At 39.6% G+C, this 22,728-nt stretch overlaps 1 protein-coding gene across 4 annotated transcripts in view; it reads right to left on the bottom strand.

Annotated features, from left to right (window-relative positions):
• Window positions 1–22,728, bottom strand: part of Lrch1 (leucine rich repeats and calponin homology domain containing 1) — a 179,561-nt gene that overhangs the window by 41,643 nt on the left and 115,190 nt on the right. For all 4 annotated transcript variants that reach the window (XM_063232773.1, XM_063232775.1, XM_063232774.1 and 1 more), the window contains exons 4-11: window positions 22,132–22,237; window positions 17,980–18,116; window positions 16,537–16,664; window positions 15,100–15,163; window positions 11,857–11,962; window positions 10,032–10,159; window positions 5,198–5,265; window positions 2,630–2,716 (exon numbers count right to left, since the gene is read on the bottom strand). In XM_063232773.1, the coding sequence (XP_063088843.1) occupies window positions 2,630–2,716; window positions 5,198–5,265; window positions 10,032–10,159; window positions 11,857–11,962; window positions 15,100–15,163; window positions 16,537–16,664; window positions 17,980–18,116; window positions 22,132–22,237 (824 nt within the window). The remainder of the gene's footprint in view (window positions 1–2,629; window positions 2,717–5,197; window positions 5,266–10,031; window positions 10,160–11,856; window positions 11,963–15,099; window positions 15,164–16,536; window positions 16,665–17,979; window positions 18,117–22,131; window positions 22,238–22,728) is intronic.

The following is a 22,728-nucleotide window of genomic DNA, read 5'->3' as shown; positions in this document are numbered from 1 at the left end:
GTATGTAACAAGACATTTGGTTATAACAGATCTTTCTGACATGTGCTAATATTATCACTATAAAAATAAGAATTCAGGATTAGGTATGTAGCTCAGTGGTACAGTGCTCGCCCAGCATGTACAATGGCCTAGGTTTAATCCCCAGCACCAAAACAAACAAAACATTTATATGTAAACTGATATGTATTTTTAATTTTGCAACTGGCTTCCACATAGTCACTGAATTTCTATAGTTTTAAGAAGTAAGGATTCCACCCACCCCAAAGATCTACAAAGCCAGGAAATTCTTATGTAATATAAGTTACAAGCCATGTTAAAGGACAGGTATTTTAACAGGCTAATAACATTTTAATAGGCTACTAACATGTGATCCACTATAACATTGGAATAGTATTTGAAAATGAGAGTTACATATTATAGTATTTCAAGATAAACAACAAATAAAGTAGTCAAAGTAGTAGATTGTTTTAGGGAGAGAAATCTAATTAAAATCCATACAACGTGTCTAAATTAACTGATGTTGAAGCTGTGTTTGGAATTTACTTCTTTCTACCAGAGATGCCATTTCCTGATTCATTGTAATTTTACACGTGTGTACATGGGTACACACACAGGCTCTCTTGTCCTGCTTCCTGCTTTCTTATTAACTACTCTAGGCAATTATGTGGAATTCAACTCTTTAAACATTCTTGTGTCAACGCCTATTAAGCCAGGGTTTAAGTCAAATGTTAGGGAGATTTATGAACATGAATAATCATATTCCAAAACCACCACTGCCTTCCTATACAAGTAAAATAAAGTCACAGCGCCTCAGCACAGCATCTGAAGCCATCTCCCACACTATGGCTGAGCTGAATATCCCCTAAAGGACCATATATTATGCCTCAGTCCCCAGGCTATAGTGCTGCTGGAAGGCGATGGACATTTCAAGAGGTGGGTCTGGTAGGAGCTCGGGTCATATGGCGGCGTGCACTTGGAGGGAATACTGAGATCCTGACCATTCCTCTTCCTTGCTCTTTACATCCAGCCATGAGATGAATGCGTTTACTTTCCCAGGGCTCCCACCATGATATGGGCCACCAAAGGTCCAAAGCAACAGGCCCCATTAGTCATGGACTGAACCCCCAAAACCATGCACTGAAATAAATCTTGTCTAAATTGATTTATCTCCAGCACTGTTACCACACCAGAAAGCTCACCAATATACCCTGTCCTTCTCCACACTGCCTTGCTGATGATTCTGTCCTGGCTGCACAGCAGAAGCTTGGGCAACCCTGAGCCCCATGCCTGGTATCTATTTTGAAAAAGTTTCATGAGTCATACTGAGATAAGCCGGGGTGGAGAATCTCTGTTTTATCAGACCTTTTCCGAGCCAGTCCCATTTTCTCTGGCCTCTATGCCTTTGCCCATGCTTCTCATTCAATCCAGAGTTTACTTTCTCCATAAAATTGCCAGTCATTAAAGACCACAGTTAAACATCCCAGGCTTCCAGCAGATTAACCCAGGCATCTCCCCATTACTGGGGTCAAGGACTCACTCTACCATTTTGCTTACCTCTAGCTCAACCACGTAAATCAACTGCACTTATAAATAACTGCACAAGGCAACCTCTAGCTCTTATAGCTACAAGCAGTACAAGTACTCAGGACGCGGGAACTGTGTTTTGTTCATCTTTATATTGCCCAAGGCACACACTGTACATCTTCCCTGTTCTAAGCACTCAGTTGATATCTGCAGAACTAAAATGTTTTTTGTATTAATTGCTAAACATTTCCAGCCATACTTAACCTGACCTGCCACTATTCTTTCAGGGCCAGACAACATTCTCGGAATGTTTTTACTGGAATTCTGGATTCACTAACCACATTTTCATAAATCCCCAGAACACAGCTAAGAGTGCTATGGTGTGATTCTCATGCTCATCTTATTATAAAACCATATAATCTTCATGTTTAAATTTGCAGGGATAGTTTACTAAAGATTTACTGGATAGTTTACTAAAGATAAGCCTTGAATGTATTTTCTTAGCAGTCATGTAGTTATTACCTGATATTTAATATCACCTTACTGGAAAACATTTTGTCTATGTGAATTCCATTATCCTTAGCTAAGAAACTAAAAAATATATCAACTGTATTGAGTGCATATGAGTGATGATGGCCAACTTTAAAATGTAATCTACAAAACCAGTCTTCAAAAATGTGTTAGTTAGCATACTGACATTGTAAGAAGTTCTTATTTGGCACTACCAGATACATATAGTACTGTTTATTTAATTTCCATTTAGAAAAATTGTCTTATATTTCTATAAGTTGGCAGCTTAAACTTTACACACTTTTATCATATTTCTGTTTTCTAAGAGTTATATTAAAAAATCCCATAAGAACTTTATTAGAAGTGAACGAATTTCATTACAAGGCAGAAAGCGGAATTGATCTCAATTTCTGCAGAAATTGGACTCTATCCCATTTGGATCTTGAAACGTAGGTAATTAAAATGACTTCACTTTGTTAGAGGTTAGATCGATATCAAACTGTGTGCAAAAAGTATAGTAGAAATCTAGATAATGCATTCCATAAATTGGTAGGCATTATTCACACAGGAAAGCCAGGTCAGGGAGACATCATACCCATTGGGGTCTTGCAGCAAATCTACTGCTTCTCTCAGCTGCTCAATCATTGCTATATCCACGTCCTGATCTTTGGATGAACTTATTCTGTAACATAAACCAAGTATGAGAATGAAAACGATCATTAAAACATGAGCACCATTTAGGTTCTTAAGAGTAAACTTGTAAAACTGATTTTGACAAATTCAACATGACAATGAAGACATATCAGTGCCCTCAGGGTAGGAGCCAGAGTGTGGCGGGAAGAGACTGTGGGTTGGGAAGTCAGCTCGGTTCACCACTGCATAGCCTCCAACTGCTCCTGAGCACAATCAGGCAATAGGCCTGCTCTCTTGAGCTCCACAGGGTTTCTGGTAGGCGGTGAGGACAGGTCTGCACTAATGCCCAGCTTCCAACTCCAGTTTAAGCAGCATGGCTCAGGTTTCTTACTTTGACACAATACAAGGTTCAGTGTGGGACAGTGATGTCTGAAGCTCATACAGCAAAATCATCTGTGTAGCTTTAAAAACATGCCAGGTAGAATATTTCCAATAGGTCTGACACCTAGTAGGTTGGGATATTTTATAAAGCTCTAGAGATAATCCTGATTTACAGTATGGGTTAAAAACAGCAAATTGTAAAATTGAAAATGAAGTTTCCAAAGTTTTATCTAGTTCTAAAAATAACTCTCTTCCCCTGTGGATCCTGTGATTCTCTAATCAAGCTAGGATTCCCTGGAATCACAGAAGTATATCCAGTGAATAGGTGGTAATATAGACAGTAACTGGAAAGACACTTTCCAGGTTTTTTTTTGTGTGTGTGTGGTACCAGGGATCAAACTTATGACCTCCTGCTTGCCCGGCAGACACTTATGCCTGCTGAGCTAAATCCCCAGCCCACTTTCCAGTATTTTTAAAGTGTGAGAAAGATTTGATCAACCTTAGCTGTTTCTACCACAGACTACAATACAAGTCAATGACTCTAAGTAGAAAAAAAATTCAGCAAATGATATATCCTCATTGAGTGGGGAGATCTCCACAAGGTATGATGCAAGGTCCATTCTACATCATGGAAAACATAATTCTAGGAACAAAAAAATCTACTCTATTCCCCAAGATCCAAACTCAGATCCTCTGGAAATGCCTCATCATCTGACAAAGTCACTTATTCCGTTTTGTGAATCTTACCGAAATAAACCTTCATAGACATTAGACTATAGAGGATATTCACATGGCCAAGACTCCTATTGGACAAATGTTGGTCCTCTGTAACCTTCGGGCAAGACAATCTCTCTGTGACCCTGTTTTTGTCATCTGTGAAGTGGAGGACAACATCTCACAGGATTATGGTAAAAATGAAGTAAGTTCTGACCTATGCTGTATTTAAGATTGTGCTTGCACATATTACTGTTATCTATAACAGGTACTAGACTTGGGACCAAGTCATTAGAGATTGGTGCTTTTCTAAGGTTTAAAACCAAAAATCCCTGGGTGAAGAATTCTAGCAGTACAATGTTTTGGTCCAGTCATTGACTTCTTAAGGCAAATGAAGGAATGTAAAATCTCAGGATGGACATACTAGCTAATTCTCTGCATGACATTTCTACTCACCATCTCAAATCAGATGAAACTCTAGGCCTACAAAGAGGTACTGTTTTGCACAATGCTATGGTTTAAGGTGTCTGAGAAACCTAAGCCTGAACACCACAGTGGAGAGGTGAGACCTTTTAAAAGGTTATTAGGGCTCCGACTTTATGTGATGAGTTATATCTAGATGTTCCCCCCCAAAGCCTCATGTGTTCACGGGTGAGGCTTTTCAGAGGTGACTGGATCGTGGGAATGTGATACTCATCAGAGGATTAGTACATTGATGAGTTTATAGCTAAATGTGATGCTACTAAGGGTCCTGGGTCCTGGTTGGAGGAGGTGGGTCACTGACGGGTATGGCCCGAAAGAGTCTATCTCCCTTTCTCCTCCCTTGATTTCTCGCTACTTCCCACTCCTATGCCATGAGCTCCCTGCTCAGGAGCCAGCCAACTGTAGACTGAAACCTCTAAAAATTGTAAACCAAAATAAACCTCTTCTCCTTAGCACTGTAGGTGTCAGGTACTGTGTCTCGGTATCAAGAGAAGTAACTAAGATACCTCATGAAAGAAGTAATCTCATTACACAGCAGTGGGTTCCTCCTTAAAAGGGTTCCTGGTCTCTCTTGTTCTCTCTCCTGCACTTTTTTGGTATGTGGTGTCATCTGCCATGTATGATGCGGCCAAAAGGCCCTCAGTATATGTAGCCTCTTCATCTTGGAGTTCCTGACTTCTAAAATTGCAAACCAGATACATGTGTAGTATCTACATGGCAACAGTCTATGGTACTGCATTACAGTAGCATAATACAGTCTAAGTCACACCATATAGCCCAATTCTGTGACAAGCATGGGACACAGAAAAACTGGCAGCTTTTTATCACTGGGTAAGAATATCAACTCATTCACAGAAAAGTGGGTCAAATTACATCAGGACAGGGTACCCAGTGTGCTCCAAAAGTGAATTTTGCAAGGAAGGTGGCCCGTAAGCAGGCCCCAGACACTCACATTCCCTCGTTCTGCCAATGCGCATCCTCTTCTATCCGTAAGAGCTCTTCACAGTCTTCTTCCCTGTCCTGTGTACAGAACAGAACATACAAGTTTCCTGAGAACCACTGGTCATCAGTGAAAACTGCTCTGGCCCACATCTATAGCGGCGTAATTCACTGGAGCCAACAAGCAAGCCCAGTCTCCAGAGGTAGCTGAATAGACAAACCAAACATGGTAGAGACACATAAAGGAACATCAGCCTTAGAAAGAGCGTATTTTCACATATGCTACATGGATGGAAGAATCTTGAGGAGCTTATGCTAAGTGAAATAAGCTAAATGGACAATAAACATTATTTCACTCATGCAAGATACCTGAAATAGTCAAATTCATGGAAACAAAGTAGAATGTTGGCTCTAAGCAGCAGAAAGGAGATGTAGGGAAAGAAGAGGTCGTTCAATAGGTATGCCATGGCTTTGATCTAAAATGCCCCCCAATGGGGCTGGGGATTTAGCTCAGCGGCATAAGCGCCTGCCTTGCAAGCAGGCAGTCGTGAGTTCGATCCCTGGTACCGATAAAAAGGAAAAAGACAATAAAATAAAATAAAATAAAATGCCCCCCAAAATCTTGTGAGTTCGGTGGTGGGGCTTTTGGAAGGTGACTCCATCGGGCAGTGTTACACTGTGCAGTGGATTAATAGTTCAATGTGCCCTTAGGAGTCAGGCCTGGCTGGAAGAGACAGATCACTGTGGGTGAATCACAGGGGCTGTGTCCTGGAAGAATATACAATATTCTTATGCACAGCTCCTCTCTGCTCCCTCTGCTTCCTGGTTACCAGGTCTGCAGCTTTCCTCTTCCATGCCCTTCCATCATGCTGCTGCCGCCCCGGAGTCAACGGTAGACCAAATCCTCTGAAACTATAAGCCACTTACATCTCTCTTCCTCTATACTGAATTAATTCTCTCTTCCTTTAAGTTGTATGTGATGAATATGGTTTCCCAGCAATGGGAAAGTGACTAATATAGGGTTTTAAAGATGAAAAGAATACCAAGTTTTGTAAAAAGAACTACCCAACAATGTAAATGTACTTAATGCGTACCAAAGTGAACACTTAAAAAATGGCTATAATGCTACATTTTACATTGTTATGTATTTTACTGCCATTAAAAATTAGACAATTAAAAACTAAAATCAAAACAACCTGGCTCAGGACTATAGCATCTGTTAGCTTAGGAGCAGAAATTGGAAACTTAACTGGGCTTCCTGCTTCTTTAGCACTCCTGGTGTTGACAGATTCCTGCCACATGCACAAGTGAACATGCATTCCAGTGTTCATGTGACAAGGGGTGTGTACTTTGCATGCATGTGTGTGTTGTTGGAAAAAAGAAAGCATAATAAATATTCTTAACAAAGATGAGCCTCACGATGCATCCCGCAGTTCTGACATTTATAATGTCGAACGTCTCTCAAATGGGCCCCTCCCCATGTCATTCCCCGAAGACACTGTAATGGGTGAGGACTGAGAAAACCAGGTCCCCTGTGGTGCTTTCACACATTTCGTGCTTTCATCTCTGACACAGAGAAATGATGCTTTAACTAGGCTGGTGCTAGAATGGAAGCCATCCCTGAATGGTTCCGTGTCTCTGTCAAGGACAGAATGCCAGACGTGGACTGAGAGGCACTTAACTCAAGACCAGTGAGTCTGAACGCCAGCACTTTCCAATGCAGTCTCTAGCTCAAAGGCTCCAGGTTCTTCCTATACTGATTACAAATCTAGTGCACAGTAAAGCAAGCATAGAAACCGCTGTATCACTCTTGAGATGACAGTGAGAGCCTGGAGTAAAAGTGCCCTACATGGTATTTTCTTCTGATTTTCAGTTTCAAAATGAAAAGGAGCTGGTGGTATAAAAACACTTAGATATTTTTTCTTCTTTTCAGGATACCAATAACCTTACTGAGTTTCTTTTTGCTAAATTACATGGTTATACAGTGGATTCTGCATTTGCAAACTGCTTAATCACTAAAACTTATCTGTAGCTCTAATTGTCACTTGTAGTGTTTTCAAAATCATTCACAGATATGGAGAGGGATGAACACCAGGAGTGTGAAGATGTGCAATTTCCCCGCTGAGGTGGCCCAAGGTCATGCTCAGTCTATTTAGTGCCCATCTAGTACCATATTTTCATACTTTTGTGCCATTTTAAAATTTCACCATTTAAAATGGTCCATAAACACAGTATTGAGATGCTGTCTTACATCTGAAGCCCAAGAATGCTGCCAGGTACCTTAAAGAGACCATAGGTGTGGCCATATATTATTTTCTTATTAGTGCATTGCACTGACAACTGTGGCCCACAACAGTCTACTGTGTGGTGGTGCTCCAGCCACGTTTGTTATGTAAATACACTCTATGAAGTTTGCAAAATGATTTACCAATGCATTTCCCATAGTTTATCACCATCATTAAACAACGCATAGCTGTACATTAAATAAGATGTCTTTAAGCAGAAACACACATAAAACAAAGTTGTGCACTGATTGGATGACAAAAATATGACCAAAGGCTCACAGGAACTTAACTCTATTTTCTCTAGGTGCAGTGGCTTAGTACTGGATAATTTAATATGCCTGGTGACTTTAGACAGTATCGTACTAATGAAAATAGACTGTAGTTACAAAAGTAGAGGATGTTAATCCAGTCAATAAGCCAGGCTTATGCAAAACAGAACTTTTAATGCTCCTGATTATTTGACACACTTTCTGGGTATCAAGAACACATTTACAGACTATCGGAGTGGCCCAATCTGGGTCTGATTTCCATGTCCAACTTTTTCTTTGCCTTGTTTTAGTTTTAGGTTTTATTTAAGTTATTATCATTTTTTGCTTGACTTTCCAGGACAAGTATCTTTCAACCTGGAAACGTTTTCCAAGTTGACTTCCTGAGACTGATATTCAATCTGCAAACGTCCACAGCCCTGAAATATCCACCTGCCATAAGCCTCCTGAAATCATTATACTTTTACTTATACTCTGAAATAGTATACTTTTCTCCACTCATTAATTTATTTTCTTGCAGAACCTAAATTTGAACATTTTTTTAACGAACTATTCACAGTGTCTTTTGATTCTCAACTTAAGATGAACTCTTTTGATAAAATGGAGCAAAACCTAATTTTCCATATTTTTATAACTGAAATGCACATCCAAGTGACAAACAGGTGAAATCTGGGAGAGCTTTGTGAGAACCCTGGCCAAGAATACAGGGATTAGATTTGTATCTTAAGAAAATATCTGGGGCAGAACAGAAAGTGTGTGTAGGTGTGAGCATGGACATACAGGGGGTGGCGCTGCACACGAGGCTGATGGGTGCACCTGTAGTCAGCAAGGTAAACAATGAAGGTGCCCCCTAAAAATGACCTCAGTGGGAGAGGAGGGCAGAAATAATAATTGATGGGTAGAGGACAGATTACAACTGAGAGTAAAGCTTCCTGGATGTCATCCTTCCACTTTTTATTCTTTTTATTTCCCCCAGTACTGGGGCTTGATCCCAGGAGCTCTCACTGAGCTACACTGCCAGCTGTTTTTTTTAGTTTGTTTGTTTTTGTAACAGGGATCAAACTCATGATCTCACACTTGCCAGGAAGGCACTTGCCAGCCTATTTTTTATTTTTTGAGACCAGATCTTGCTCAGTTGCTCATGTTGGACTTAAACTTGCAATCCTCCTGTCTTAGCTTCCCAAAGTGCTGGGATTACAGATGAGCACCACTATGCCTGGGTTCCTTCCATTCACTTTTGTAATTATTTTAAATCACTGTGTTCCATACACATGTGGTAGGTTTGTTATTTCTGTCTTGAGGGCATAAAGACAGCTTGTGTACATCAGAGCCTCAAGTACTATAAAAGTCAGCTCTTCCTCTCAAGGGCCCTGAAGGTGATCCTCGGAGACGTTGTTTAGGCTGAACACAGACATGGTGACTTGATCCTCGGAAAACAGATGGGTTTCGACAGCCCATTTGTGGCTTCAACAAGGTAACTCGGAAGCATGATACATCTGTATTTTACCAAAACGGTAAGCTTCAGCCTTCCAAACGGGCTGGCAGAAATGTCCCACAGTGCCTTGCCCTGCCACGAAACAGAACTTCACTCTCAGGCTTCCGTGCAGGCCCAGTTATCCTCTCCTCCTGTGCCGAGGAAAGATCTTCCTGACCAACCAGAAGCCCTTTCAGCATCTCACGGCAACTGCAGCTGTTTGGGAATAAGTCTCCTTAAAGATATCTGGCCAAAGAAGTCTATTTCCAGGTTTTCAGACTCTCTGCTTTTCTCTCCAGCATTTTGAATGCTCAATAAATTATAGATTTTACAACATTTGAGATTTCAAATTTTCAGGTAAGGAATAGTCATCCATCTATGCAAACATTTCCAAAGGAAAACTCTGAAATTGAAAACAGTTTTGGTCCCAAGCACTTTGGATAAGGGATATTCAATCTGTTTTCTAAAGCAAAATATGCACCAATAACATATTGAGAATATGAAACTGTGTGTTTTAGCTTTTTGTGAGCAGTGATGGTAACTCTATGTTTGCTAACTTGTTAAATTAGTAAGGAGTAATCAGCTGAGCAACAAATGCAGATGAGAGCAAAACATATATATATACATACACACACATATATATACATACATACATATACAGATAAATTCAAAGGTACGCATGGCTGAGGTCAGGTCCTAACGTCAAAAACCAGAAATGCTACACTTTCAGAAGCTGATGGATTGGACAATTTGAACTTAAATTCCGAAGTGCGAAACAGAAGAGCATGAATACAAAAAATTAGTTGATACTCAAAATCTTGCCTTAATATAGCTCATAAATCCTGAGTGGAGAACATCTGCTCCATCTGCCAACTGGTCTCGTTCTTGTTCTGAGTTGTTGCTGTCACCCAAAAGAGAAGGCTCTGGCTGAAATTCCTGATGAAATTCCCCTATTAGGAAAATACGGAGAAAGGAAGAAGCATGATTTCACAAACAGAAGCACAAAGCAGAGATGATCCGTAAATGTGCTATCTATTGGTTCACCTCGTCTCCTCTTACCTATTATGAAGGTATATGAGTGACTCAAATGTTCTCTTCCCTGCAAGATGTGAGGAAAAGATTAAAAATAGGAGGGAGAGGAAGAAAAGTAAAAGAAACAGAAAGTCCCAAGCTGAATTTTAAAATTTAAGGCCTGAATTTCTCCTTATGTTTAAGGAATGAAGAAAAGAAATGATTAAAAAAAAGGCTTGGTAATAAGTGACTAAGTACTTCAAATTACAAATTCAAATATTTTTTGAGCAGCTGCTCTAGCAGGTATTATTCTATGCAGTTTAGGAATTAAAAAACAAAAAAAGAATCAGTTAAGTATGACTCTTGCACTTCAGGAAACAACCCCAAGGAAGAGTGTGGGATAAGACTACACAAGAGCTCCAAATCCTCAAACAAAAGAAATTACAGGACAGAGGCAAACACATACTCAGCTGGCAAACACCCACTTAGAACAAGTTTCAAGGGATGTCGGGAGGCAACAGAAACGTCATGGGGGAACCATGCTGACCCATTTGAAGACTACAAAGAGCACCCTCTAAAGACTATGAGCCAGCAGGACACCCAGGTCAGAGCAGGGAAAAAACCAACTCATAGCAGACTATGGAATCCTTTTACTTGAAAAAAAATTTGCTTGCAACACAGCCACCTGTATTGCGTTATGTGACAAAGTTCATTTGAGTTAACATGGTGACAGTTGTATTTGTACATAAGTACTGTATACAACTGTATTTTTGGACAATGTATGGTTTTAACATCATCTTATTAAACACTAAACCTAAAAAAATGTAAAAATTGAAAGCAAACAAAAGTTTTGAGTTTCTTTAGTTAGCTCTCATGACTAACAAGAGCAGAGTCACAGGGAGATAATTCATATCTCAATACACTACTATTTGTATATCATAAAATACTTTCTGCCACAAGTCAATAAACATTAAATTTTAGTGTTTTCTTTCAAAGCCACTGAGGAAACAGGAGCCGCCAAAACACTCTCCGTGTAACTTGAGGATATGAAGTATGTATTTTGAAGAGATTTGAAGGGAACAGGAGTTTGAAGCTATGCATGTCACTATGTTGAATGATCATTTGGTGACTACTGAAGAACTACAGAAGTGTAGAGTTATAAAGGAGACTAGAGTTACCTAATCAAATCACTGCGCTTACAGGAGAGGAAATTCAGAGCAGCTGACTGTCCAAAGTCATGTAGATTCCTGAACACATAACCTATCAGCATCGTGGAATGAAGTCTTTCTTTCACGTCATGGGCATTAATTCCAGCCCCGCCTGCAGAAGCCTCACCATAAGCAAACCTCCATGCTCTCCGCTTTCCTGCTTCACATAAAGGGACACGGAAACTCTGGACGGTGAAGTCACAGATGAAAGGAGTGTGGGTCTTTGGATCCACACTTGGGTGACAGCCGCCAGCAACCACTACCCTCCATTTAGACTTAATTTGGATTGTGTTATCTTATCAAGGCTTGGGGATTTTATATATGACGGCAGCTAGAAAATCATTATTAAATCAAAGTAGGCATTAGTGGTTGTACACTTGTTATTTTAAACACAGCACTGATTGAAAAGCGAGCGGTGCCTGGCAGACCTGCAGCTGGGGTGAGGCGACGGCACACATCCTCCTGGACGGTCTGCTCTTCTTCCATGATGTTCGACATGGGCACGTTCAGGCTGACTGCATCTTCATCAGAAGGCTAAACACACAGAGAGCGCTGCTTCATTCGGGAAGAAGTTTTATCAGCAGAGATAAAGAGAACACTATAATAAAACGTTGTCTTGCGATTCTTACAACATTCTATTGTGTAAAAGATTCCAAAGCAAAGGACGTAGTAAGGATATTTCCACTTACATAAGTTCAAAAACAGCACTAGCGTCCTGTGGTGTTTTAAGTAGGGAGTGGTTATTCTCACGGTTGGTCTGTGAGTCAGGGTTCTACCGTTGCCCTTCCTTCCCTCCTCCTTTCCTTCCTTTTTTTCTCTCAACAGTAGCAATGCTTTATTAAAGGTGCATAAAGGAAGTTGTTCAGAGTGAATCTGGCCCAAGTGAATGTGGGAAGAGTACTCAGTACGGCATGAGGAAGGACCACGCAAGAGAGAACACAGTGGCGAGAGCTGTTTCTTAAGCTGTGAGCCGGAGCATGAATGTGCTCACTTTGTGAAGTTCTGTGAAGCTAACATTGTGTGTGTTTCTCTGTATGCAGGTTGTGAGCTGAAATCTTGTCATGTACTTGCTTTTCTAAATTAAGAGTGATAGCTAGGACATTAAAAAGCACTGTGTAATACTCAACATGACAAAGGAATAATTGTAAATGTACTACATTAGTTCTAAGTTTAACCAATCATTTTAATACTAGTGGTACTCTGCAATTTAATGACAAAGCTGTTTTCAAAACTACATAGAGGTTTGCATGCGGCTAGTCACAGAAAATAGGACCTCTGTGACAGTGTTTCCCCTCTATGAGCTCTACGACAGTATTTCATTTACTTAGATTGCATCTTACATGTGACAGTAAGCATTAATTTACTGCCCTGATTCTGGCTGAGAAAGTTGTGCTAACTATATAAAGGTGCTGAACAAACAAAGCAGTCAAAAGAAGCATGTATTCTATGAGATTTTTGTTTTGTTTTTGAGATAGGATCTCACTATGTAGTCCACACTGGCCTTAAACTCACTTATGTAGATCAGGCTGGCCTTGAACTCACAGTGATCCCCCTGCCTCAGCCTCCTGAGTGTTGAGATTATAGCCATGTGCCACCGTACCTGGTTTCTGTGAGATTTTTTAAACAAAACTTTCATGTGGTAATCAGAATTAGTTTTCTCTTAGGATCTCCTTTCCCACACTCATGATGAAACTCATTCTGAAAATCTATGATTCTGTCACATATGAAATAAGGAACCTCATTTATTTTCCTATTTCTCCATTTCAGTGCTGCTGTTTAGTGGCAGGCTTTCACAGGGACCAGGAACCTCCCACAGAACACATTTCAGGTGACTGTATCTTGCTCTGCAGCCAGACACAAAATTATTTACAAACCAGAAGAAAACAAGTGTACATTTCATTCATCAAACACATATTGGTGGAACTCCAAACATTCTTGCTTGAGAAAAACATGCTTTCAATGTCTTTGTGACAAATCCTGAATCAATCTAGTAATAGCAACAGCGAAAGGAAGGGGACGAAGAGGGACTCCACAGTCACAAAAGAGATGCAAGTGCAACACTGGACGCTAAAACATTTGCCAAAGTGAAAAACAGAACACTGTACAGGACAATTCACAACACTCACCATTCTAAAAATAATTAATTTATTGGGGACATTTCTAGGTAATGAGATTATAATGTGAGAAAAGGCCAAAGAGAAGATTTATGCATTTTATTCTGCTGAACATAATATTTTCTGTAGTTCTTTTTCCCTCTCCCCACCTCCCATCTAAAAAATTTAGCAAATTCCAAAGATATGCATTTAATTAAAAGGGAGAGAACAAATCCTTGGGCTCCTTTTAGAATGATGTTAGCATCCCACTTACACTAAGTGCAAAGAGACGGATAATGAGGTTCTTTGTGTAATGTTTTATTAATGAACTTAATTAGTCTTAGAAGACAGATAAAGGATAACAGAGAGTCTGTTTTATTTTAATAGAAAATAAGCTTAGGGTGAGTAATTTCTTCAACAATGGACCATTTAAGGGAATTTATGGGTTTTAATAAAGCCGAAGGGGATGAATTAAAATTCAACTTAGGGAACTATGTGCTAAATATTCCCACCCCCACGAGGGCACAGCAGTAAACTACGTGGTTTCATGTGGGTTAATTTCTGTTACTGACACAAGCCTTTTTCTGTCTAATGATTTCTTCTTCCTTTCAAAATGTTCTGTGTTAAAAACAAATTTTAAGGATCATAGCTCTTTTCTCATATACTGCTTTGTCTTTTGTGGGAAGAAATTTAAACATCTTAGCTATGCATTAAACCTCAAAGACTTGAGGAGAACTGGGGAAATGCTTTATCCTGGAGTCACAATAATAATGTGACTTCTTATATAGAGTGATGACCTATTAATTTCAACTTCAAAGAGTATCATATTTCCAAACTGAAGAAAGACAAAAACTCAGTAACTTCCCTCAAAAAGGGTCCCTTATAACATCTACCTTTTTTTGTTTTCTGGTTCAAGAAGCACCACTTAGTGGTACATTAATGCAAGATTTTGGGGTCTAATACATGTATGAAACAATAAATGTGTTAATGAAGAGTGTCTTGTTCTTAAATTCTTCAGGCTATAGGAAGGTCATTATAAAACCTCTTAGCTTACAAATAATCAGACTTTCACTCAACAGAACAGAACATAATCTAAGAATTTCAGAAAAATCAATGTTATAAAAACTCCAGGTACTCATGTATTTACCTTGTCCTTAAACTGCCAAAATGCAATGTACTGATTCCTTCACATTGATGTTTGCATGTGACAACTACCTACTAAATCACGCTGTCACTTAAAAACAAGCACATTTATAAAAGTGCTCCATGAGTCCCTAGATACCACTTAGTCAATTCATAATATTTATTATCCACTCAAGCATATTCTAGATAATGTATGGTAGCGGGAAAAAAAGAAAATAGGGACTCCTGGGGCATTTAAAAAGTATTAAAGATGCAGAGTATTCTAACAGTGGCCAATATGTACATAAGCCTTAGAGGAGTTTAAATTGCTTTCACAAACACGACCACAGTGTCTCGTGCACACATCAATGCCCTTTATCACGAAGGAGTTTAGTGACAACAGGCAGATACGTCTATCCAGAAGCACATAAGAAAACAATCTGATCACGGTCTTACCTCAGTGGCAGACAATCGCTTATCTCCATTATCACTCCCAACTCCTGAGTCAGAATCCTTCTTGCTGGGGTAGATGCCATCAATATGATTTCATTCAGGAAAAATGAAAATCACAGAGTTCACACCAAGATACATCACTTTATATCCTAATAATAACTTTGCTATACACATTTTATTATCATTAGCCAACAAATTAGTCCAGTATTAATAATATTAAGACACATGCCTAATGAAAACTATACACTTGTACTATCTAAGTACACAAGATAAATTCTTGGTGTTTGTTTCCTTAGACTTCAAGTTATCTCTTTGAAACAGTTACCAATGTTCTTATTTTAGCAGACAAAAAAAGCAGCAAAGCTAAATAACTTTTTATCTTTTAGTTTAGTATTACTTTCAAATAGTTTTGTATACTTTTGTTCAGTGATTAAATTTAATGGTATCATAGAAACAAAATGACAGAAACATATCTGAAACATTATTTAAAGTGTAGTTATAGGAATCTGAAATTTTAAGTCATCTTGTTCAGCAAAAAGTGAAGGAAAAGATTTATATAGTGAAGACTCCTCAAAAAGGATTTACACTTCTATAAATGTGTTCAGTGTGGAAATTTTGTTCTCTGGAAGCTCAAAGCCCAATTTATGACACAAATGGCCCAAGAACGTGCGAAAGGATTCTAACACATCCACTCAAAACAGGAAGTGGTAAAAAGTTATACATACTGCATGTTTAAAAGACAACTACAAAATAAAGCCAGCAGCTTGTCTTAACAATGCTCTGTAATCATATGGAAAACTAAGAACTGTTTAACAGGCATATCTGAACTTGACAAATGTAGTTACCCAAAATGAGAAGTAAAAAATACTCATTTTTATATCACACATCTTATTCATAAGTATCTACACACTCATTCAAGCAAAAGAAATTATTGATGAGAAGATGACAGAGGGGATTTGAGAGATGACAAATGTTCAACAGCATCAATTTTTTTTTATTCTGAGAGTTTCAAACTGTTGAGTCATAAATTTTAATTGGCTGAGTGAGACTAATACTTGAACCAGGGATGCCTTTTTGAAGATTCTCAGATAACTGTGATCTAATTTAAAAAGGAAGATAATGTTTTCCATTTTCACTTCCTTTTTTTCCGTGTGTGTGTGTGTGTGTGTGTGTGTGTGTAACCATACGACTGAACACAGGGTGTTTACAGAGAGCTACTCCCCACCTCTGCCTGAACTTTTTATTTTGAGACAAGGTCTCATTAAGTCATTAAGTGGCTCAGGCTGGGCTTGAACTGGCTATCTACCTGCATCAGCCTCCCAAAGTGCCAGGATTACAAGTGTGTATCACCATGCGTAGATTTTTGAAATCAGTTACATGGGCACCTGTAGCCTAAACAGATTCGGAACAGGGCCCGAGTGAAGGAAGGCATCGCCTCACCTGTCTTCCACTTGCTGGTGCAGATGTGGCCTCTCCATGGCGTGGAGGTACAGCGAGTCAGAGGTCTTGATCTGGCATGCCTGTATGCTCAGATACTTAAATATGTGCACTTTGCCCTTCGTGCAGATCTACAGAGAAATTAGTAACACTTATTTACTTTCCAATGACAAAACAAAATGTGTCAGTACTTGATTATTCATTTAAATTTTCAAGATTTCATTTCAATAACACCCTCCCTAACAATGTATCCTTAATTCGACCTCTCCAAAACTTATATGAATTTGGGAAACTGTTTCCTGTATGTTGTACTCCACTGAAAGTATTCAGAAAACCATGCTCAAGTAACTCTTACTTAAAATTAAACTACACAATTCTAATGGAAAAATACTTAAGTGCAAATAGTGTAAGACTCAAGTAACTGGATTAATAACATTCTGATTACAAATGATAGCAAAAATCAGAATTATTTTCAAGCCCCAAAAAAACAATCATAGCTGGGGCTATAGCTTAGTGGTGTCAGTGCCTGCCTAGCAAGCACAAAGTTCAAGTCCCAATACCAAAAAAAAAAAGCAATTAAGAGTTTAAAAAGTAACTGTGCACTTAAGAAGTTAACAATTTGTACAGAAAATAAACTAAAATATTTACCTGGTTGATTATCTGAAAGCATATGTATTTCCAATGATTAACCATGCTGTTTAAGGCCATCTCATATCCAAACCTGAGCCTTGTCTCTATATACGCAATAATCACATTTTAAGATATTGAAACTCTGCCTTTCAGCTATTATTCAAATAAGAAATGTTACTCCTTGTTTAACTTTCTTTTTAATTTTTATTAGTACATGTTTGCAGTATAGTAAGGATTATATTTGTTGTGGGGAATTGGTCCATGTACATCACAGATCTCAAGTCTTTTTTTCCCCTTACCCTCCATGTCCCCCACTTTTTTTGCCAGCATCAAATTCATTTATTTATAACTTCTTATAAAGCTAATCATCTGGGCTTTCTGTGGCAGCACATAAAGTTAATCATCATACACACAGATTAACAGCCAGACTAATAGGCCAAAAATCATATAAAACACTGAAGACGACTGTACACTTTTAGATACACTGTCTGTGTTAACATATTACTCCTTTTATAAGCCGTAACCTCTGTGAAAAAGTTTCAAATGCATATACAAATAATAAATAAACACATACTTTGGGGGTTGGAGTGTTCACAATAATGGAGCAAGTGACAGTAAACATGTCAAGCAGCAGAAGGCAACTTCTCATAGTCAAGTTCACACCAGGTTTCACCTTTTTAGAGGTAGCGACTGCTTCTGACCATGTCTAGCACGGAATTAACTCGGCACAGAACTGAAAACCCAGCTGTGTGGCCAGCCTCCCAAGCGTCCGCGAGAGCGTGCTGCTCAGGGCAGCGGCTCGCAGGGAGCCCCTACCTGGGCTGGAGGAGACTGCAGCGGGTTATTTTCAAGCAGGAGCACTTGCAGCTGCTTCATCTCTCTAAAACAGATCGGGATCACCAGCACTTTGTTGCAGGAAAAGTCAAACTTCACCAAGGGAAGATCTACTAATTCTAAAGGAACAGAAAAAAGAAAGAAATCTCAGAAAGCAACACTACTAAATGGCTAAGCGTTCTCTGCTTGGTGGGAAATGCACTTAGCAGAATCAAAAGCAAGTTGTAGATTACGAATACGTGGTATGTAGGTACATGTGCGAATTTCACCGAACAGGAGAAATCTTTCATCGGAAGCTCAATAATTTTAAATAGTGCTTAGATCTGAAAGAGCTGGGAACACTTGACATACACAATGTATTGTTTACAAAGCCTTTTTTTTCACCCAGAAAACCACGTAAGCCATGTCACTTGGGACATAAATGTGTTTTATCTTTAAGCTGTTTTCAGGTAGCACTTGCTAGCATATGACAGATATGCTAAATACAGAATATTCTTATCTCTTCAATGTACCTGGGTTGGCATACTTCCAGAGCTACAGTAAATATATTCCTGGTCTTGTAAAATCCACTTAAAAATCCTTTAAAAAATAAATTTAGAATTTTCCAATAAGGCCTTATAATTCTGATTTAATAAAGCTTTTTTTTACTCCTTTTAAAGTTTTTTTGTAGCTCTGTGAACAAGACAGAATATTATATTTAGCTTAAAATCCCCACCCAGTGGCACAGTAAACACTCAGTAATTTCAAGCATTCAAACCAACATCGGCAGCTGCTAGAAACAAAGTCAAATGTACTCCACAAAGCAAGGAGAGTCTGAGCCACGCCACAATCTGGGGTGACGCCCGCAGATCACTGAGCTCTCCGTGTGGAGGCTGCCGAGGTTTGTTACAGAACAGGACCTTAGTGCTTTCGGTATGGGACCATGGAGGGTAAATGCAGTGCTTTAAAATAGTCCAGGACTTCCAAAGATGAAGGGAAAGAACTAGACACAGGAACGTAAGTGTAATCAGGAGTGAGAATTCACACTGTCCTCTTTTCCCACTGCTTTTATAGCTACACCTCTTCAACTTCTACCAACAAGATTTATCGCTAATGAAATCCCTCTTCTGAGCATTCAAGGCCTTCTGGAAACATAACAGATTTTCCTTCTTTCATTCCTTAGCAAACTACTCGGTCTTATTTAAAGGAAAGAGTAATGTGCCTGAAATTCTAGAGGAGGAGGAAGATCTAACTTTCAGATCCTCGGCAGGCAGGCTGTCCAATGCAGACCCCTGGAGCCAAAGCCAAGGATCCTGCTTTTTAAAAGTCCTGAGTAGTTCATCACTGGAACCCGACTCTCTGCCTCACTCTAGGGCTCTCAGGCCATCAGTCACAGCTCTTGTTTCAATGGAAGGGCGGAGCACCTCGAGGTGGAGACTGACGAGCATGAGAGTGAAGACGAGTCACAGCTCCCTCTCATCTTTCAGTTCCTAAAGCAGCCAAGGACGAGGGCATCATATAAGAGAAAGGCCCGCCTGACACAGCCCACTGCAATTCCTCAAGTGACTTCCGATCTTCGGCAATTGTTTGCCACTTAAAGTGGCGGCTCTGAAGGAAGACTAGAGGGTTATATTCATGGAAAACATAGCAGGAGTAACTTACAGGCAGATGAAATTAGGAGTTCTTTCCTTTGGGTTCCAATTTGGAACTCTATCTAGTACTTTGGGAAAATGAGAACAAAAGCCAGGTTCACAGCCATGAAGTGGGAGAGAATATGATACCCATAAAGGCAGCCAAGAAAAGCTAAAGAGGAAGGGAGCGGGAAAAGGGAAGAAAGAAGAAAAGGAGGAATAAGGGGGAGGGAAAGAAGATGAAAGGGAGGAGGAGGAAAAGGAGTCTCTCTTCCTCTACTGCAAAGACATCATAATTATTGTAGTTCTGTTCTTTCGGGTCCCAGAAAAATCAAAACATGGTCTTCTCATTGTAGTAAAACCAGCACAAAACTGATAGGGGTAATTAGGCCACAAATCTTTTTTCTCCTTCTTAAATGGAAGTGTATGAAGAAGGGTCCTTGTTAGACAATTCTATTTAAGGAGGAAAAGAAGAGGACAACGTGGGAGCAAATACAGAAATTCCTTGATGTAACGTGCTGCCTAAAAGCATCCTTAACGCTTTTTTGTTAAGATTTCTCCAGAGTGAAGCAAAAAGAAAGGTGATTTCAGTAAATTAAAAGAAAAAAAGATTTTCTAGTAAGCGAAAGTTTTAGTTATGAATATATTTTAAAATATCAAAACTGAGAAATGGTAATAATGGAAAGTAGACTGGTTTGTAACTGATCTTTCAGGGAGAAGATGCTTTTAAAGTAAGAGACGAAGAGGTGCTGGGAGGAAAGGACACGGCTGGGCTGACAGATGCACACTCCTTCCCCACAGTTCAAACTCCAGCAACTGCAAACGATACAATTAAGTTTTCCTTTGGAAATGGGAGTTCACTTGTTTGTGACATTTTCACAATGATTAATAGGGAAACTTAAATTTAAGTGAATGTTTTCTTTAATGACTGAAAATGATCTGTGTGCAAATTTGCAATCAGAGCTTTCCTTTTATATCCACTTAGAGCAAGAAGAGTGGTGCTATACATTCCAAAAATGGGACCAGACAAATTAAAAATCAGTACTTTATGTGAATTCATGACAAGTGGCAAAATTTACTGAGATAGCTTTGTGTTCCACTTTAAAATATAGGCTAGAAAGGTGAAAGCTGTCAGGCAAACACATGCATCTTTCATTCATCAAATATATTACAGCTTACAAAATTCTGCCCCATGATTTCATGAGCTCTATTTTCTTTCTTTCGTATTTTAAGCCAAAGATCAAGAGACAGCAAAGGATAATAAAACTCAGGTAGCTCTCAGATGACTGCATCCACATCATATTAGCCTAATACTGTTTCCAAATATATGCTTTTGCTCTGAAATACATTTTTAAGTATACGTTTGCAATTGGCTATGCCTTAGAGTCCTTAAACAAAAACTGTGAAAATCAACAAAATCATTAAAAGCCAGAGTATGCATGCTGTGTTTTACTGCCCATCAACTCATTCTTGATCTACTTTAAACCCAAATATAAAATTCAGAACTACTACCATCAGCTGGGCTGCTTTCAAGCTCTTTATGACACAAAATTTCTAAATAAATTTATATTCTTACTTGAACTGTATGCCCCGTTCAGGGAACACACAGCAGAGTGCACAGCTATTAGAACAGGGCTTTGTGAGCAAGTCCATGTTCTGGCGGGGATAACTGAGTCCCAATACTTAGACCCCGGAGCCTTCACTAGTGAAATTCACCAAAATACCAGTGACCGCAGGCTAAGATCACTCAACAGAGGCCGGCCTCACTTGAACGCAGATTCTAGGGACTTGGTTCTCTACCAGGACTCCAGGGTAGAAATGCTGATGGCCAGGATTTACAGCATTGTGTTCCATAAATTGTTAGCTTCATGTTCCAAAATATCACACAACTGTCCATAAACCATTCTTGCTGCTCCTGTTGTGGACTTGCTGGGTCCCCCACCCCGAAATTCATATGTGGAGGTCCCTAATCATAGTATAGCAGATAAAGACTGTATTTGAAAACACAGCCTCAGGGGGTCATTAAGTTAAAATGAAGTCTCAGGTTGCACCCTAACCCACTAGCATCTTTGTAAGAAGAGGTGAGGATGCAGATATGCAGAGGGGAAAGAATGTGAAGTCTGGGAGGAGAAAGTGGCTTCTCTGTAAGTCAGGAAGAGAGGCTCAGCGGAGCCAACCAGACCAATATCTGTGTCTCAGATGGCTAGCCTCCAGAACCATGAGAAGCTAAATTTCCTTGATTTAAGCCACCAGGCTACAGTTCTTTTTACAGCGACTCCAGCAAACAAATACAGTCAGCCCTCCCCGGCCTCTCAGAACTATAAAGGGGAAGGCTGCTGCTGCCTCCATCCGTGCACACCATATCCCGATCAGCACTTTTCTGTTATCTCACGTGAAATTCAAACTATTAGTATCAACAGACATGCCCCGAAGATCCGTCTTCTCTTCACAAAAGAAACCAAAACAATAAAAGCGTCCTCTATTTTCTTCACCCTCCCCCACCTGTTTTTGGTTTGTTTTTTACCTGGTGGTAAAACTTTGAGGTAATTTCTCCTGACGTTCAGTTCTCGGAGAGACTTTAACTGGCCTATCTGCTGGGGCAACGCTGTGATCTCGTTGCAGCTGACATCCTGCATCAAAAGCAAGCAGAGGAATCATAAATGCACTGCTCCACATAATCACACATTTCACGTGAAATGTCTTAAAGGAACCTAAATACTTGGATAATTACGCAGGTACACTTTTACACCGGTCTCCGAGTCCCTACAAGCAGGGCCCAGGGCAGAGAAAAAAAAGGAAAGTTCCGTTTTAAATAGTCTTTCAGGAGAGAAAAAGGAGATTAAAAAGGACATTTTTATTTTTCAGCAGCCGCTTGTCGTTTTCATTTTTCGTGTGCACCAATTTTATTTAAACCTCAGAACAAAGCCAATATTACCAGCCTACTATTTCAGATCCGGAAAATGAGGTGCAGGGGGCAAGCTCTGCAAATGCCAGTGAGCACCAGGAAGGAATCACCACCCATCGCTAAGCCACCATCCCACAGGGCCTCTAAACAGGAAGGGAGATTGCGATGCATCCTATCTTACCAAATTCCCACAGCTGGGCCTATTAACGTCCTGAG

The sequence above is a fragment of the Cavia porcellus genome, unplaced genomic scaffold (genome assembly GCF_034190915.1).
Source record: "Cavia porcellus strain 051 isolate PalLab524CR breed Dunkin Hartley unplaced genomic scaffold, mCavPor4.1 scaffold_21, whole genome shotgun sequence".
Taxonomy (NCBI): Eukaryota; Metazoa; Chordata; class Mammalia; order Rodentia; family Caviidae; genus Cavia; species Cavia porcellus.
This window is presented reverse-complemented; position numbering and strand designations above follow the sequence as displayed.